The sequence below is a fragment of the Rhinolophus ferrumequinum genome, chromosome 8 (assembly GCF_004115265.2).
Source record: "Rhinolophus ferrumequinum isolate MPI-CBG mRhiFer1 chromosome 8, mRhiFer1_v1.p, whole genome shotgun sequence".
NCBI lineage: Eukaryota > Metazoa > Chordata > Mammalia > Chiroptera > Rhinolophidae > Rhinolophus > Rhinolophus ferrumequinum.
Genome location: NC_046291.1, coordinates 34,301,447 through 34,321,440, shown reverse-complemented (window position 1 = coordinate 34,321,440; position 19,994 = coordinate 34,301,447). Strand labels below are relative to the sequence as shown.

The following is a 19,994-nucleotide window of genomic DNA, read 5'->3' as shown; positions in this document are numbered from 1 at the left end:
TACTCTGGGGTCTCTTTTCTGGTGGGTAAATCCAATTAACATATTAAAAAAGAGAAGAAGGTTAATGAAAATCAAATTAGAATCAATGAAAACTGGTTTGCTTAAGGGAAATGTTGATATGCCACACCAGGCTGATGTGGTCACTTTCTCCACTCTAATAATATTTAATAAAAATTATTCACTAATGAGTTTTTTTTTTTCTTTCATTTAGGGCCAAGTAAGTGGTAGCAATGAAACTAAAAGTGAGGATTTCCAAGAGTGAGAAAAAGTTTAAAGGATAGAGTTGAGGACGGCAAGTTGTTTCTCTAAGGGGTACTTTTCTCATTCCTTGACATATTATATCTTTTTTTTTTTTTCCCCATGGTAGTCATTTTTTTTAAAGTTTGGTCCATGAACACGATTTCATTTATATGATTTACATCATTAATTGCTATTAATTTGCTTCATAAATAGTGAAAAATAAACTACTGTTCCATCCCTGTTTAAATAACCGTAAGTGATTCAATTCTTGGAGCCAATTAGTGAATTTAAGTATATTGAGTATATAAATTAGTAAGAACAGTTTTGATCCTAGGAAGAGAAGCTATGCCAGTGGGTGCATCTTAGTTTCCTCATCAGTAAAAGTGAGGATCTCTGAAAGCCTTAGCAGTTCTCACATTCTGTAGTTCAACACAAGACATTTAAAAATTATAATGTTTTAACCTGACTGTACAAATTATATGTCCGTAAGAATTTATTGCTATTTAGACTAGCAGAATGTATTTTCCTATACTAGAAAAAAAGATTTAGAAGTAAAATTTAGCTTCAAACTTTGGTAGGAATTATATGAATGAGAATTCAGATAAGCTGGAGAGAAAAAAATCATGGTATTTTGTTACATTTCATTCCTTGTAAGACATTCCATATAGTGAGCTAATGAATCTGAATGTAACTACTATTACTTTCAGTCAAACATGAACCCTATCTGGAATCAAATATTTTTGTTATACCTAGATCTGTCTACATATACAATGATACACTGACCCAAAATTACATCAATATTTGCAATATCCTGAGCTCTGTCAGCGATGATTCTTTCATTCATTTCATCACCCCTGTAATGCCTCAGACAGACTAGTTCTACAATCAACATTCATTGAATAAATACGTGGAAAAAACATATCCTGAGGGTAACAGGTCCTCTGGGAATGTGACAATATAACAAGGTGCTATTATAACTTCAAGCTCTGAACAACTTGGGATGTTTGCAGAGAATGGAAGCATTCAGTTGTGTATAAGGCTGCCAAGAGTCTCCAGCTGCTCAACCAAAGTCATCAGTTTCAAATGTGAACCACACATTAATTAGGGAAAAAAATTACCAACACACAGAATACAAAAACATATGCTAGCCTCCCATGACAGAACCACAGGCAGCAGATGAAGGGCATACTTGAAGCAGGGTAATCACAAGCAGATGAAAAACAAAAGAATTAATTTTAAGGGCACATATTAAGCTTAATTTCATACCATAAAACAGCTATGAAAGCACCATAAAACACAACAGAAAAGGGCAATCAGGCAAGGAACAATAATAAAGGCGTGACTTGCTAAATCTTGCTAAGCTACCGCTTTGGAGGTCCTGACTCTATGAAGCTGAGTCACCCTTGAGGCACAGTTCTCATTTTGGCTTTCTCTGTGAATGTCTCCAATCATATTAGGTGAGTGGGGAAAAAAATTGAATTGACTAACAAATGAGTACATAAATAACTCCATCTCAGTATCAGTGGATACTGTTGTAAACCAAGAAAACTATTTGTGTCTATACACAATATGGTAAGAATTACAGTTTTGAGCACAGGACACATTGAAAAGGGAGTGCCCTAAATTGTGTGTCCCTTGAGATTCAAACTATGCTTGGGAGTTAAGTAGGAACATACACGGATTATAGTTTATTTACACTTTAATGCTCTACCTCAATTCTTAGCCTGTTCCAGCCTTCTTGGAGTAAGACCAGGAAAAAAAACATGGTTTTGACAGAGGGGTAGTGGTTTGATAAAGACTACATTTAAACTGACAAAAAGTTGGATGATGCCTACAAATTTGGCTGATTTGCTTACATTTATGCCTTTGTTTCTTCCAGACTATTTCCCTCATGGTCTTGAGTAGTGATAAAGTTGGTGGTTTGGTGGAGGGGGAGGGTCAGCAAGCAAGGAGGGAGATCCAGGAGGCTACATGTCCCTCCAGTAGCCATACTAGTGATAGAGGAGTCCCTGTGCGTGGTAAGGGTGGTTAGTGGTAGCTTAAAAATAAAGAAATAAAATGAATTCTCTAGGCCCACTGAGGAAAAAGAAAAACGCACATGGTGGCGAGGCAGCCAAGAGTCCAGCAGTAACCCAGGGAAACCATCACTCCCCAGTGCTCTGACAATCCCTGACTTCCGGCCCTGTGCCCGATCCCTTCCCACAGAGGAGAAAGAAGTGCCCTGTTGGTAAGGTGGAGTGAACTCAGCATGTATCACTCAACGCCTTCCTCTTTGGGATCTGCCAGCTTCCAGAGAATACAAGTCTCTCTCAAACTACAACACGCACCAGTCAGTGTTCAACAATGCCTTAGAGTTAAACACAACAATATCAAATGTCATGTCCAAAACATACTTCAAAGACGTGGTTCTAAACAAAAGACCTATAAATTCTAAGTTCTATTTGGTCCATCAGTCAACTGAAAGTTGACCTACTTAAATCCTATCTCAAGGATAGGAATGCATTGAATGTAGCTTCTGTTTTTAATTAATAACAGTAATCCAATTCACAGTATTACTAAATTCATATATCCAATATATTAGAGTATTTAAAATAAAGCATCATTCAAAATATTAATGATTATTCATTCAAAAGCAGTACGTTAAAGACAAAGATAAAAATAGGTGAAATGAGTCAACAGATACTTTGTCTTCATAGGGTAGTTTTACATAAAAAGCATTACATTATGTATTTCCTCCTACACTTTCTAAGTTTAGGAAGTTTTTTAGTCCTATGATCACTTTATTTGTAAAGACATAAAAATGTGTGTAAGAAGAAGATCGAGACTCAAGTGCTCTTGACTTTTTGAGTTCATTGTTTTTATTTATAGTAACGATTGAAACAAAACGCTGACAAACCTGGGGGTGATAAAAGCTTACCTTTTGCCCCACTGAAATAGCTTCATGTACTTCTTTTGTCCAGAAGATTTGGGATACACAGAGAACCGTCTGTCCAGGCCAATTCCTTACCCAATCAATTCGTTCGTACTGGGAATAGGCAAAAATTGCCGCTCTAATTACCTAATTGAAAAAGAAAATGCTAAAGTTGAACATTTGCACCCTTGCCCATGCCATACAATGAAGAGCTAAATGCCTACACAGATTAACTCATACGGCTCAACTTTTCAGAACATCTTAGCCAATTGGGAAGACTCAACGCACGTGCAATTAGACTATTTAAATTCAAGTTTATTCATATACCTGTAAGGAAAACAAGTACGTAACATAGTATTTCATTTTGCTGATACATGATCAATTTGTGTGTAACACATTATATCAAATATTTATTTGACCAGTTGTAGCCAAAAATATCCTAGCTACATCTGGATTGAACAGGGACAAGCAATTTTATTGCAAAACATAAATTCAAATACTTCCAAAAAGAGATCGAATTCACAGACAGCAATTTTCTTTGAACTTAATCAAATCCCCACTCAGCCATGTGCATATCTGTACACGCACACTCAGGCAAACCATACAATTTCTCTAAAGTTCCTCCTGTGTTTGCAGATCTCATTCCCTCTCAATTCTGTAGTTTGATGCCCAAGCCAATGATGACAGGGACAAATATATAATTTATTCACAGAGAGCTGAGAGCTGTAAAATCAGGAAGTCTGATTCATGTACTTTGCTATATATGTTTTCAGTGGACTGCTATATCCACTTTTTCTATCAGCCATTAGTGGGAAATATTCTAATCTGTTATATGTATCAATCAAAAATAGTAACATCACCTGTGAGATTATACCTACTTTAATGTTTGAATTGCAAGAAAACCATTGTCTAAATCAGATTTTTCTGAGAACTATATTAATATAAGGACGAGTGAACCTTTTTGGGTTTCTAGTCTAGCTTACATGTCTATGGAGTTGAACAGAGATGAATGACACTGTTGCTACTGACAGCAGAGAAAATTTAAAAGGCCAGGGAAGCCACAGAAAAGATAGGTAAGACTGTACAACCCATAGAGATAAAAGGAACATAGGAAAGCAGGTACAGTAGAGATATACCAAGCATGGAATAAATATGTGTTATAGAAGGACGCTGTGGAAAGGACAAGAGGAAGACATTAAAACCTAAATCAAACTTCTATATAGTTGGATAAGGAGAAATATGATTACATAAATTTCTACAATATTCTATGCAAACTATATTACAATATTCATGCCATATATATACATACATATATATATATATATATATATATATATATACATAAGTTATGTATTATTTTAAGGATAGTAAGCTACATTAAACCCATGATAATCTAGAAAGATAAAGGGGCAAAGGTGCCAAATTTTATTATTTACAAATGACACAAGTCATTTAATTTAAGCATATAGTAGTGTTTTAAGTATAAAAATAAATGTAGCAGAAAAAAGAAACACATATATCTCCTATTTGTAGTATTTTACATTGCATTTGCTTCCAGATGCATATTTTACCAATACAAACTTACACATGAATATTTGGGGAAGATATTTCCTACACAATTCCTTGCCACCCCAACCTAATGCTCTGAAAGAGCAACCAAAATATTTTCTTTAAGCACTTTGACAAACAAAATTAAAAGAATTGTTGAAATAGTATCTGATAGGTCTCAAATAATGAGTTTTCACTGTATACATCAACTAACAAACCATATAGCCCAACTCAATGCTGCTCAGTAGCTGTCAAAGCGAAATTCATTTACATTGCTAAACTAACAGCTACAGAAATGGGAATGCTATTTGTCCATACTCATCAAGGCCTTTGAAAGCTCATCCTCTTTGGCCCAGTGGTCCTCCACATGAGAAGTTCATAAGCATAAAGAAGTTTATAAATAATTCAATCAAAGAAACCAGCTATATATGTTAGGACGTTCATTATAATTTAATCCACAATAGGGAAAAATGGGAAACTACCCAAAAGATTTTACATCTATTGAAAAAATTCTATGCAGCCAGATATTAAAATTATATTTAAGAATAAAAAAGAAGCGTTAAGACTCATGATATACATTAAATATCCAGATTCCCATATGTTTCAATAATGTGTGAGAAAAATCTGAAAAATTAATGAAAACTGCTATTGATTAGGACCTAATGCCATATTTCCTTCCCATTCTTGCCCTCATGCTCCCTGCTCAGCCATGATTTATATTCTTGATAAGGAACTTGAATACTAAGTCCACACTATAGTAAGAAGTGAATTTAAGTGCTCAATCTCTATTTATTGCCATGATTTGAAATTCTCCACTAACAAAAAAAATTACAAATTATTGAGATGTTTATGAGACGTGCAAAATATAAAGTTAGCACTAATTCTAGGACATATTTATGTTTTTATAATGTTTTGATACATATTTTGTCTATACACAGAACACAAGGATTCACCACAGAAACATACATGTCAAGGAGATTGTAGCGAAACTGTAGAGAGGGGCTTTCAAGACAAGACTAAAGATACGAGGTATGATTAAACAATATGGTGAATGTTTAAATTAAAAAAAATGTATTACACTTAAAGACATATTGCCATTAGTCCCCCTCAAAATACCTCACTTCAAACACCATAGTTTTTGCCACTTTCTGAAGCAGTTCTGGAAGTCCTCTTTTGTGAATGTCTTTAGTTGCACTGTCGTGGCTGCCTTGATGTCCTGAATCATTTTGACTTTGGGGAAGAGCCAGAAGTCGCACGGTGCCAGATCTGAATAAGGTGGGCGAGGATACACCGTAATGTTTTTATTTGACAGAAATTCCCATACCAGAAGAGATGTGTGACATGGAGCGTTGTCATGATGGAGAATGATTTACGGCACACTTTAAAACACACTTTCTCTCAACCATAGCTCACACCTCACTGATGGCTCCAAACTTGTCACACACTGTTACTAAGGTTCGATGCGCTGCTTCCTGTATTCAAAATCTCTGCCTTTCCAATGGATGGCACTCAGCAGCATTCACCATATTTTGTGATCACAATGGAAAGGCTCCATGCCACACATCGCTTCTAGTACGAAAATTTCTGTCAAATACAACATTACAGTGTATCATCATCCACCTTATTCACCGGATGTGGCTTCTGGTTCTTCCTCAAAGTCAAAATGACCATGAAAGGTAAACATTTTGAATCGATTCAGGACAAAAGGCAACCATGACAGCGCAACTAAAGATACTCACAAAAGAGGACTTCCAGAACTGCTTCAGAAAGTGGCAAGGATGATGGGGTAAGTGTATTTGAAGCGAGGGGAAGTATTTTGAGGGGGATTAACGGCAATGTGTCTTTTACTGCAATATTTTTTTCTTTAAACATTCACTGTATGTTTTGATCACACCTCATAGACCTTGTAGACCAAACTGTGTCTAATTAATGATAAAAGCACTAGCATGTGGCTGCAAGAAATGAGACAGACTCATGACTAAAACCCAAGCTTTCTATAGTAGAGATGGTATTTTGTCCTACTTTTCAACTGAGTCACTATAAAATTAATATCATAGACCATATCTTTGCCTTCAAGCTATCTATTATAACTGAATTGGTAATTTATTACTCAATTTCTTTCTAAATAACAATGCATTTATCAATGATACATTAATATTCTACCATCTTTACTCAAAATAATAATAACAGCTAGCTACCTTGTGGATGGATTTAATCATAACTCTCTCTAACTCAACCAACCACTTCTCCACTTGACCTCTGGCTTTGACTGTTGAAATGGTCTCTGTGAGTTCCACAACTTCTCCTTCACTGCTGTTCATGTGAGTAATGTCTAAAATTTCTGTAAATTGTAACTTTGCAATTCCTTCAAAACATTTCTTCAAATGAGGTTGCACCCTGTCAGAAAAAAAAAATTAATGTTTAAGAGAATTAACCAAATTAAAGCAATTCTTCAAATATTAGTGTTCTTTGTGCATCCATCTGCATTCAAAATGTATAAATGTGCATTATGTGTTAGGCCCCTGCTAGACGCTGCTGGAGATAAAGTACTGAGAAAAAAAAAAAAAGATACAATCCCTGCCTGCATGGATTATACAGTCCAGTGGGAGGTCATCATTAATTCAATAATCACAAAAAGATTTGTAAAATTACAATTACGTATAATAAGAGCTACAGAGGAGACAGCCACAAGGCTTTGTTTCCAACACAATGAACTGAAAGATTTAAAAGTAACATAAGTAGCAAATGAATCTTGACTAACAGATAGTACACTAATCTGAAGAGTCTTCAAAAGCACAAAAGTAGCCATTTCAACTGGGATCTTCAGGGACTGCTTGCAAATTATGACCTAGGGTTAGTGCTTTAAGTACTTTACAGTTTACTAAATCAACTGGTTTGAAGCAACCCAACTTTAGTTTTTTCATTGTAATATAGTGGTAATTGACTAAACCCCTCATTTTTGGCACATTACCATAACCAATTGAATGTATCTTTCAAATATATCTTTCAAAAAAGAAGCAGAGTATAAAGACTCAGATGGAAAGCTGAGCCTAAATTGATCTTTTTGTCTGGATTACTTGTCTCCTACTTTGAAGGCACAAGACACAAAATTAATTTATTTAAAAAACATCTATTCACTGTTGTTATATACTAGATACTCTTCTAAAGAATCAGGACTTAGTCTTGGGAAAAAAGCTGTCAAAAATCTCTGCCATAAATAGAGGAAATCAAACAGTAAACAAATAAAATACTTTATAGAGTAAGAGAGGTGATAAAAAGTATGCCAAAGGAAAATAAGGCCAAGAAGGTAATCCAGGAAAGGTGCCTAAGTAGGGAGTGCTAGAAGGAGTTGCCATTTTAAATAGAATGGTCAGAAAAGGCCTCCTGAGTGGCAGATATTTGAGCAGGTTTCCACAAACACCTACAGGAAGTAAAAGAAGTTTTACGGATACGTGGGTAAGGAGCATCCTATGCAAAGAGAACAGTATACTGAGGGAGGGAGCTGCCCCTTTTATGGGGAATTGCGAGGACTGTAGCAGAGTGAGCAAGAAGAAAAACTAATGGGAGAAGAACAGGAAGGATACTGGGGAGGCCAGTGTGGGTCACTGCGAGCTACTGTGGGCACTAAATTTCACTCAGAATGTGATGAAGAGTGATGTATTCTGAGAATAATTGTAAGGAATATATGATAAAATAAGAAATCCACTCCAAGAGAGTTATCACAGTTGGGAAAATATAATTCAATGATATTACTTATGTTTTTAATAATTATGTTGATTATTGATAACATTTACAATAGTCTTTAAAAAATTATTACATAAATATAATTATATATCTATATCTACCTGTAGATATAGATATATACAGAGGGTGCCAAAAATGTATACACATTTTAAGAAAGGAAAACTGTATTAAAATTGTAATACTCAATATATACCAATAACGAAAAATGAATACATGTTTGAGTTCTGCAATTACAAGAGGTGCTGCACCCAAGTTTTTACCATCAGCATCCAGACACTTCTGTTTACAGCAAACTACTGCTTGAGCAACACCGACCAAAGTGTCCACTTGTATACATTTTTTTGGCACCCGCAGTATATATAAGTTCTGCCTTATTCTCGAACTTAAATTTAGGCAGATTAATTTAGCCATGTGTTATATATGTAAGTGATTTACCTAGTGGGATCTTTAGTCTCAGATAGTATCTCAAGAAGTTCATCATTAGACAAGAAAAAGAATCTGGGGAAGAACAGACGTTTCTTTTCCAAATACTCATTAAGTCCTTTAAGAATGAGTTCCAAAAGTTCATTAGATTTTTTCAGCCTTTCCAGCATTTTCTCAATAGTTACAACTGCCAGAACATGTTTATCCTAAAAATAAAAGAGAAAAACACGGAACTCAAAAATATTACATAGTAACTTTATTTATATTCATATTATATTTGAGATTACATGTTTCAATCAAACAAAAGTTACGCAAAATAAAAGTGAATATTTACTTCTAAAAAGTAGTATTGCCTAGTCAATGCCTCTTTAATTATGTAAAAGTCATGTTGACTTGATCTTCACCGATGTTGTTCACAATTTCTCATTCTAAATTGGAAAGTGAGAGAGAGAGAGAAAGTGAGCAGGGGAGGGGTGCGAGGGGGATAGAGGGAGAGGGAGAAATGGAGATTGGGGGGGAGAGAGAGAGAGAGAGAGAGAGAGAGAGAGAGAGAGAGAGAGAGAGAAAGAAAGAGAGACTGAACACAAGAATAGGGAGAACCAAAATAGTAAGAGATGTGTTTGTCTTTTATTCTTGAGGAAAAATACTCTAAAACAATGTAATCATTATAATGATCATTTTAAATATTATTGCTATCAATAATAAAATAACTCAATCCCTGTTTTATAATTGTAGATTAAAAAGTAAGGGTTTGGGGGTGGGGAGGAAGCAGTTTTTGATAAAGATCTGCATTTGAAACTACATTATAACACTCTGCTTGCTGAAGGACTTAAGTTCAAAGTGTGTTCTTCCTGAACTCTCTAGAGATTAAGACTGTTCTACCTTTAAGGCACAGATTTTGAATCGCTCCATTACATGAAAGTGTCACTATGAGCTGTTTGCTCTAAAGTAATTCAAACACAATCAAGTATTTGTTTTTCAAAGCTTTCCATTATGCTGTGGGATTCAAACTAAGAATTATAACCAAAAGCTTGTCTTAAGAACGGATATTTTTAAAAAATAAGTAGTTTATTGATTTCTCAAAATATCCACACAAAGAACCATTGATTTATGAAAATCTTTAGAAATACACATTAAAATACAATGTAGATATAGGTGAGATAAAATTCTTTTTATTATTTTTTTTTCTTTAACACATGGTTGATGTCATCTGAGTCTAGTCTTGGTCTTATCATTTCAAACTCAGTGTTCACCATTGACACCAATGACAAAGTAAGAAAAGTTCTTTACTAAATAAGCTTAAAGGTGTCGGGTGCTCAAACACATTAGAGACTTAAATTACCAAGCCAAATAATAAACCTCGTGAGAACACACCAGTACATTTATTCATACAATAATAGGGCATTTTAGAAAATTTATATAAAATTAGATCAAGAGAATATTGTTTGAAATTAAACTTAGAATTTCAAGATTAACCAATTAAACTTATTTTTGGTACTCAGTCACGACTGAGAAATCAACCAAAACTGTCAGCTGTTAGTTGTTTCATACAGAAATTTTATTGTGTTGCAGGAGTCTCTAAAATATGTTTTTGTTAATATACTTTGAATGTGGCTGAAAAGAAAACGTATAATTTTTTTCTTTGTTTTGAATTACAACAATGTACCTTGGAAACACAGCAATTTAATCAAAGAACAAAATAATTATCATTAATACCGGTTTTCTCAATAAAAGATCATATAAAATATGTAAAATGCTTAGATTCACTTATCTTTAAAGAGATACGATTTTTTAAAGACATTTTATTATGTTTCCTAACATTTTCAAATAAACATTTATGTTTTAAATAAACATTTACAAAAACACACACAAAAAGACGCATGACAGATTCAGGTCATAATTGAATCGTGCAATTCATTCATTAAAGCATACAGCATACGCAGGTAGTACTCTTGTACTCCTAAATCCAAAACCAAATTGGTGTTCTTAGAGTGACACCTTCTGGAAAAGCATGCCTTTCTTTGTTAAGAAAGAAAAAAAAAAGTTGAATGGTTGTGAAAAATTCCTTTCACAAATTACCAATATTTGTTTTATTCTCAGCCAAAGAACTTACTGGAATGTTGTTATTTTGGATCTGAGATTTGAAAGCTAAAAAAATTCAGTTATTTAAAACAACAGTTCCTATTTCTTTCCCTGAATATTATAATTGCAAAAGAAATACCTCTGGAAGCAGCATTCAAGTAAAAAAAATTTTCATTGAATTCCTGAGATCAAAACTATTTAACCATATTAGCTCAATGATTCTGAACCAAATCTGCTAGTTCTAAATGAACATAGGCAATAATCTATGTACTTCTGTATATGGACTTAAGAAAAAAAATGTATGAAACTAATAATCTCATGACTGGAAACTAAGCTACCTTTACTTTCTTCCCGTGAGAAGGTGAACATAATAAAAACTGCATTAGATTGAGGAAAGCACAGACCTGGTTCCTAACCCACATGGATCCTCATTACCTGTGTCACCTTGGGTCATTTACTTAACCTGAGTCTCTCTTTTCTTATCTTTAAAATGGGGATAAGAGCTCTCAAGGTTGTTATGAAGACCAAATTAGATAAAATATCTGAAGCTCCTAATGCGGTACCTAAAATACACATATACTTGAAACTACTCTTTATTTTCCCTTCCATAACTGTCCCTTGAAGAGAAGGAGGGAGACAGACAGCTACTACTCTGGGGGGAAATGAGGCACCTACATCATTCAATCAGTTTTATGGAGTTAAAACGACCATTTTATAATCTGCCATCCTTCAGGTAAGATATTTATCATAGTAAAATAAAACAGGCTTTAAGTCCCTTTAAGCATTGCCACAAAACCCTGGAACAGAGTAGGCATTATAGAATTATTTGTTGAATGCTTAGGTGAATGCTGAATGAGTTAAGCCTGTAGACATACAGAGGAACTCAAGAAACGTACAACCCTCCATGTTGTACCAGGCTGGTACTCATTAGCGGTATTCTTAGGACAAAACAATAAGATGTTATAACAGTAAGCTATTAAAAAATTGAAACTACGTATGACTCCCTTGACACTTTAATTACTTTCTATCTCCTGGAGGGGAATTAAAGGAATTATTAACTGTCTTTTTTTCTTTTGTTGGTTAAAGGAACAATTATACAAATTTTGTGTGTCTTCTTTTGCTTCACAAGTATCAACACTCTCATCAGTTCAAATGACAACCTACTGGTTGATTTACATTTCTAAATCAAATGCCTGTGACATCAAGGGGTCTGGACCTTTAATTTGGGTATATAGAGAGAGCATTCTAATCACTGTTGCCAGGAAGCTTGACAGAAAGTACAGTTTCACACACTTAATGGAATTAATCGCAAGCCAGTTAACTTCCGGAAGTATAAACTTTCTAATCAGAAATCCCTGGACAACAGAAAATGGTAAGACTCTCATTAAATCTTTTAAGCACTAAGAAAGGCAATGTGGGTTCATTGAGTAGACATTTAAGCCCCTTTAGAACTTTGAGATCCTTTGACTTCACCAGGAATAAAAATTTTTTCAAGACCCCAGATGTTTCTAGGCTTAACCCAGATCTTACGGCCCACTTATTAAAACTGAATTTTCAGGAAAAACTCAGAATTCTTAGAACTAGCAGTAATTCAAGGATCAATCTCATTTTAATTATTCATTCATTCACTCAACAAATGTTTACTGAGGGCCTGCTACATGTCAGGCACTGTTCTTAGTGGTTGGCCCACAACAGTGAACAAAACAAAGATCCCAGCCTCCATTGGTAGACGGACGATAGATAATAAACATAGTAATTCATAAACCATGTAGTAAGTTAGAAGGTGATTTATGTTGCAAATAAGAAAACAGGGATTAGGAGTGCCAGGTAAGGCAAAAGCAGGTACCCATTTTAAATAGGGTGATCAACGTAAGACTCTTTATGAAAGTTATATTCGAGAAAGACTTCAAGGAAGCAAAGACATTAATTAGCTCCGCAGACATCTGGAGGTATAGTATTTAGGAGGAGGGTCCAGTCAGTGCAAAGGCTCTGGCGCAGTGTGTTGGACATGTGTGATTAAAATAATAATAATAATAAAGCCAGTGTAGCTAGGATAGAGTAAGTAATGCAGAAAGTTATAAGGACAGAGACATGAAGGGTAGAGTGAGCCGATGAAGAACTTCCTATTCAGTGAAACTACTGTTAGGTCCCCATACAGAAGCATTTCTCCCCTGGACACTCAGATATTTTAACCAGCCAAATGGAAAGTCGGGAAGCAAAATTGTGATTAGTTTATTAGGTACATTGGCAAGAAGTGTTATTCTCATTTTCACTCCTTAACTCCTAGACCTATGTACTATGCCTATGGGAAAAGTCATATACTTAGATCTGGTTGAGAACATAGGCTATGTATCCTCTAGAAGTGCACCCCAAACTCACAAACTATTTTCTTCCGGCTGGTACAACAATTGAGTCTTCAACATGAGACATACCACATGTTGTAAGGTTAGTACTCACATTAGGACCTGTAAATCTCATAAGTGTCAGTCAATTGCCTCATTTCCCTTGTAATGTGAGTTCCTTAGCAGAAGCAACGTTGTGTGGAAACTGTGACAATAAGTCATTCAGTAAATCAATGAATGACAGTGTTGGTAGAGGCCTGGGATGAGAAAAAAAAATCCATCTGGTGCAGACAAATCACTGCCCCTTCAATGTTGAAAGAGGTCCAATGTATTTAATTCCTTCTAAATGGTTTCCTGTTCCCTTCAGGTGTGGTGTTGTATCAGAAGCATTATGTTAGTTTCTGCTCTGGTAGCTTGGGCACTCAGCAGTTGTGGAAAGGGTAGCCAATAAGGACCAGTCCTTCCATAATTCCTATCTCTGCCACCATGACTTCTTTGTTGATAGCTACAGTGACCAAATATCCAGTTTGATGAGGAGAGTTCTGGTTTATGCTTGCTTCACCGCTTACTTATTAATTGCTTTAACTCTCAAAAGTTCCCCAGGATGGACAATATTATTATTGATGATTCTATTCATATTATTCAGTATGATTACTGATAGCTCACTGTGCATACACTGACCTACGCTGGGTGACGTTCACAAATAGATCTACTGGCTGACTATATTATTAAGTGTCTCTATTTACCGTGTTGTCTCTTATTAAACATTTACATGGAGCACAAATATATTATAGTCTATTCTGTGATCCCTTGTACCGTTTCCCCAGACAGCCTTGTTACCAAACTTTCAATCGTGTTGCTTCTAAATCCTTGATATGCAGCCAAAGTGCTTGTTACCGACCATGATCAGTGTAGATGCACACTTCTGACCATCTCCCTTTCTAAGCAAGGTTAAAAAAACGATATATTCATTGAAGGTGTGCCCACTAGAAGGATTACCTTCTCCTGCCCTTTTAGGCCAACCCTAAGTGGGGCTGTAATTTCCATTTCTGGATGGTGCAAGCATATTTTGCAGAAATATCTATAAACCAATTTCTAATTTATTTAAGTCATATCAGGGATTATCTGGCATTTCAACATCAGTTACGTAGGCCATCATGGAACCCAGGTTTTGGTCAAAAAAGCAAATAAAACAGGACCATTCACACCTCCTGACTAGCACATTGAAACCAGTATCTCTGGTAAGGGCACACACAGCAATACATTTGAGTGCGTACACCTTAGGTTCTTTCTTGGTGTACACGGCACATTACAGTACACTGCCTTCCCTATTCCTCGGGATTCTGATAAGGGGAGGCCTGCAGTGTGAGGATCAAGGTACCAAGAGTCCGTCAAATCACCGTCCCACTTTTTGCCAATAAACAAACTACCTTCCACATAATCTGGCAAGGCTATGAAGCAACCATTTGGATCAGACTCTATCACTGGTTTTGGCTATGTCAAATTCATAGCTATGAGATATAAGGGGCTCTTCGAGGGCCATCACGGAAGCTCCTTAGTCCTCTGATCACATTTTTGTGCAAAGAATCTAAACGCTGAATTATGCCAATTTCTTTCTTTAATTTCTCCAGCGTTTTAGAAAAAAATCAGCCCATCTCACAGCCCTCATATTTCCAGTTCCTACCATATTGACTTATTCCAGAAGCCACTCGGTCCACAAAGCATTGCCTATAAAATAGACTCTTCCTTATAGGAGACTGGAGCATAATTTAGGTAAGTGATGTTTGCACCGCATGCCACGTACCACCAGTGTTCCATTTTCAAATGGTAACTAGATTTTTCACTACTCTAAAACCCAACTGGGTCATTTAAACAATACTAGATCCCATCTTTGAGGTTCTGGTATCGTTATCCTTAGTGCAGTGCAGAGTCCTTCTAAGTACATTAAGCAAAAAAGAGATTTAACATAGGGAATTAAGTGATTACAAAATCATTGGAAGGCCTGGCTCCAAGAAGAGACTCCTAAACTGTGGAAATGATCTTCCAGGAGGGTTCCTGCCACTGCCCCAATCAGGACAAAAGGATTCCACCACTGAACTACTGCATTCAAGAACACATCATGGTGGCTGTTATTCTAAGGATCAGAGAGTGGGATCAGGAAGCCGCAATCACCACCACTTCCAAATACCCATGAAACTGGTGATCAGACATTAAAGCCCTATTGGAAAAGGAAAAAAAAAAAAAATCCACATGTCCATGATCTTGCTTGACAGCAGAAATAGCAAGAAGATGGATGCTGTTGCACTTATGCTTTCCAAATCCCAAATGGGTATATCTAATCATCGAAATCTGATTCACTTTCAGAAACTTAGATGCTCAGGTGTCGGGAGACAAGGTTTTTAGCTTTCCGGTTCACTAGAAAGACGTGAGATGCTTGGTGCTAAGTAATCATATTTACTACAGTAAAGGCAAAAAGAAAAATAACAACTCCCAAGTTTTTGGCCTAAGCAACAGGGTGAATGGTGTTTATATTTACTGAGATTGAGTTAAGATTATAAGAGGAAAAGGCTTGGGTGGAAATTCAGAAGTGCCCTTTCTACTTTGTATGGAATACAAAAGAGGACTTGTGTAAGTCAAAAGTCAAGTTTGGGTACGTGCAGGATACCAGACCAAAGATTATTCAGTGTTTTCACCTGCAAATGGTGGACAATTAATGGCCCCATCTTGGGTGGGGGCACAAGTGAGTCCCTAGAAAAGTTTTCAAGTGCCTGTAAAGAGAGGAGGCTGACATCTTCTTCCCCAACTGGAAATCTGTTTCTGTCACCAGGTGTGCTGACCTGCTCCGATGCTGTCAGAGCAAGAAAGAACCCGGGGAGAAAGAAGACAGTGTGGTGGGATGACCAGGTGAAGGAGGGGCAAGGACCATGTGCTCAAGGTTACTAAGAGGGACAGATGATGGATCCCACCTTGCTACAGACCTCAGATGAAATTCAGGGCTACATATTTGTAAAGCATGGCTATTAGCATAGGGCAAAAGATATGCTCAAGAAGAATGTGGCAAAACCCATCACTGGTAGGTCAGCTTGAAGATGCAGCCAAATCTCACAGAGGAGGACCAAATGTCCAGGAGAAGTTCAAGAAAAAGCCCCTTGGCAGCCAGAGCTTGCTGGGGTCGTCACCTGCCCACACTGAGCCAAGCTGTAAAACTTCGCATGTCCACACTTGTTCAAAAGCTACACTGGTGTGATGACCAATCACAAAGGCACAGTGTATGGATAACCACCGACAAAAGAACAGCCATTTTGGCTGGATCCGTTACATCTGTAAATGCTCTCTTACTTTCGTTGTCTTTCTCTCTCTCTCTTTCCCTCTCCTATTTTTGTCCTCATCCCTAACTCCCCCACCTTCTCTTCATCTTCCTGCCCCCGCACCTGGTGATAAGCACAGGAAGGACAGAAGCAGAGGGGGACAGCAGTCCCCTCACCTTCTCACCACTGGAACCTCAGGTTTACCTGCACTGTGGGGGAGGAAAATGGCTTTGAGAACATAAGACTGTGGTTTCTGAAACAGGTATAGATAGTTTTCATAGACAAATATCTTAATAACCAAAAGTGACAAAAATCCTGGAATTAGATTGAAAGGGCAATAAGGAAGCTTTTCCAAGTGAGAAAGGGGCTTTGGCCAAGCACAGTTGGGAACAGGTAACAAAACATAAAATTACATCATGTTTACACCGCAAGGAACCAAGACACCTCAATCAAGCCAGTTATATTAACAATATCATTTATAGTCTACTTTCAACCTCTGAGCCTTTTCTTTTGGCATTGTTCTAACAAAAGCTTTATTAGAAATATCTAATACTGAAAGTAATGCTTTTTTGTACCAAGCATTTAATCCACTGGCCTCTACCACTTCGGTCATTTCATTAGCCTTCCTGAGAGAATATGGATTTATGTTATTTTCAAAGTCTGGGAGAGATTGACAAAAGCTGTTCAGAATACTAACGTATTGAGAAAAAAAAAATGTAAAGCCAGTTGAGAAACACAATCAAGTCTTATAGCAAATGTAAATGAGATGTCACCCAAAGAAACCTGCTTATTCAAGAATGAGGGTAAGTAATGTTTTTGTTTGTTTTGTTTTTAATTAAACAGTTTTATAAAATTGAAAATCTGTCTCCTTTATTTCTCGTCCCAGCATAGCTTCTCTTTTCTGGGCATTAAAAAAATCTATAAAATTTCCTTAGCAATATGGAATTTTGAAAAGTATTTCAATCGAATACCAAAAAAAGAAATTATTATTTTTTAAAATGTATATTAAATAGGAGAATACAAACAACTACTGTTTGGTTTTGGGGGGGCAACAAAAAAAATTCTACTTCATCCCCTTCCAAATAAAAACAGAACAAAAAACATGTGTGTGTGTGTGTGTTGTGTGTGTATTTTATGAGGGTTTTGCCCTGTTGTAAGGAAACAATATATAAAAAGTTAAAAATAAATTAGAAAATGATTAAATGTGTTACAAAGTGACTCACTAATACATCCTTTAAATACGGAATTCCAGTGTGATTTACAAAAGTTTGGTTTATTCAGAGATTTGTTTCATGTATTATTATGAAAAATGAAGTAAACTTGTTAAATAAACAAACGAATGTCCATCTTTCTGAATATTTCCCTATCAAATCATAGTTGATGTTGATATAGTATCATCAATGATTAGGATTATAATCACAACTTTCAAAGTTTAACTAATAAAAATATGCATATTTCTGTTTTAGGGTAGGAAATTTGAAGATAATATTCTTCCTACCTTATAGTATTTTATTTGATTAAACACCAGTGAAGAAGTTCATATTCATTTAATGACATAATTTAATAACTAATATTTCTATTTTAATTTTAACTTTCAAAAACACACAAACCATGCTTTGCAGGCAGTAAATATATTTAAATTGAAGAAAATCAGACCGTTTTCAGTGTTACTGGTTATTAAATTCCCTCCTTAACCTAAATTGTGGGTTCTCCTCCACAGTATTTGTGTATTGATTGATTGATTGATTGATTGATTGCATTTGGTTTGCTATTTATTGGGCTCTTTAGATCTATTTATCTTTGTAACTCTTCCTTTTTTTTAAGGTCCCTAGAGAGAAAGTGGTTGATGGAGTGGTTGGCATGCTGATAGGTTTCCACCACAGCACATGTCAGCGATAGCGCAGCCGGTATCAAGGGGCCGTAGCATAGATGGGGCAGCAAGCGCTGACTACAGCATCTTCCTATCAGAGCATATGGTAAGGAGCAGGACTAGACCTAAATGTCATTAAGTAATGCAAATTCCATTTGTACCTCAAGAAGTAATCAAGGCAAAATATCTATTTTGCTTTTGATATTCCTCGTTCCTAGGAGTCTAAATAATATCTGAAAGGAATGTATGTGGAAAAAGACAATAGCTTATTTAGATTCTTTTAAGAACAAAAATCACGTCATTTCAACTAAATAATCACATTCTCAGAGATTTTTACTTACTTGTACAACACTTTTCATTACATCTCTCCATGTTTTATCCACAACTGTAAATCGTCTGCCTTCCTCAGGCATTTGAGACATAATATCCGGAGAACTGAAAATGGGCTCCAAATATAGCCATGTGGCTTGGACCTTGAGCCATTCATCCAGAATCTCCTGAAGCAGCAGGAGCTTGCCCTCCCATTCTCTGAGAAGCAAAACACAGTGGCTCTTATCAACAGCTAACCAAGCCATGTTTCAGATGACAAAGCTCAAAACCATGACTAGACTGTCATCTTGTATGCGATGTTGTTACTCCAATTTCCATTCATCTGTCTTCATTCAAGATAAATCACTAGACTTGTTCTATAAAAATCTGTTTTGAAATAATACCATCAACATTTATGCTTATATAGGTAGGTATACATGTTAAGATATACCTATCTGCAAATGGGCTGGTTTTCATAAATGTCATAATAATAAACGTTCTGCAATCCAATTCCATGGCTAGCGGTACATATTGAGAAATGAGATTCTGGAGACAGTAGAGCATTCTCAATGAAGGGCACTCTGAACATCCTAGGAAAGGTAGTTATATTCAAGACGCATACCCTTTAACATTCTTTTATTTATTTTTAAATTGGGCCCCTAAGGCTACATTTGCAGAATAAAATATTTCAATTCACAAGCTGTAACTGGCATTTAAAGAAAATCTACATAATCCTAAATATATTAGTGTGGCATTCATAAGAAGGAAGCATTTTAGAATTTATAAGTTACCAGTTCATTTCTAAACATGGAGAACAAAAATGTCTCGATTTCTTCAAGAATGAATATTATAATCAGACCATAAACTAACAGTTTTACAAGTTCTAAGGTCTCTGTAAGTATTTGCTCTATCCTCATATATTTACTAATGAGGAGACTAAGTAGCATAGATGGGGCAGCTACAGAGAGGTAAGTACCAGGTTCAAGTTCACACAACTAATAAGGATAGAGCCAGATTTGAACCCAGACAGCTGTAACCGCTACACTATAAGAAATAACATAGCCATAAAGAAGAATGATTGGTTAATGGAGACAGAATTTAGAGATGGGCTAGTTTTATGAGTATAATGACACATTATACATCACTTATAAGTGGTGATCTATAATTTTATATTGTTAAAACCAAGAAATGTAAACAGTTCTAAAATTCACCAGGAA

General features: G+C 35.8%; 1 protein-coding gene across 1 annotated transcript in view; it reads right to left on the bottom strand.

The window, feature by feature from the left end:
• DNAH7 (dynein axonemal heavy chain 7) overlaps positions 1–19,994 on the bottom strand; it is a 213,555-nt gene that overhangs the window by 139,314 nt on the left and 54,247 nt on the right. Inside the window, 4 exon segments of the mRNA XM_033111796.1 lie at positions 3,158–3,298; positions 6,898–7,096; positions 8,879–9,072; positions 18,810–18,996. Of these exon segments, the coding sequence (XP_032967687.1) occupies positions 3,158–3,298; positions 6,898–7,096; positions 8,879–9,072; positions 18,810–18,996 (721 nt within the window).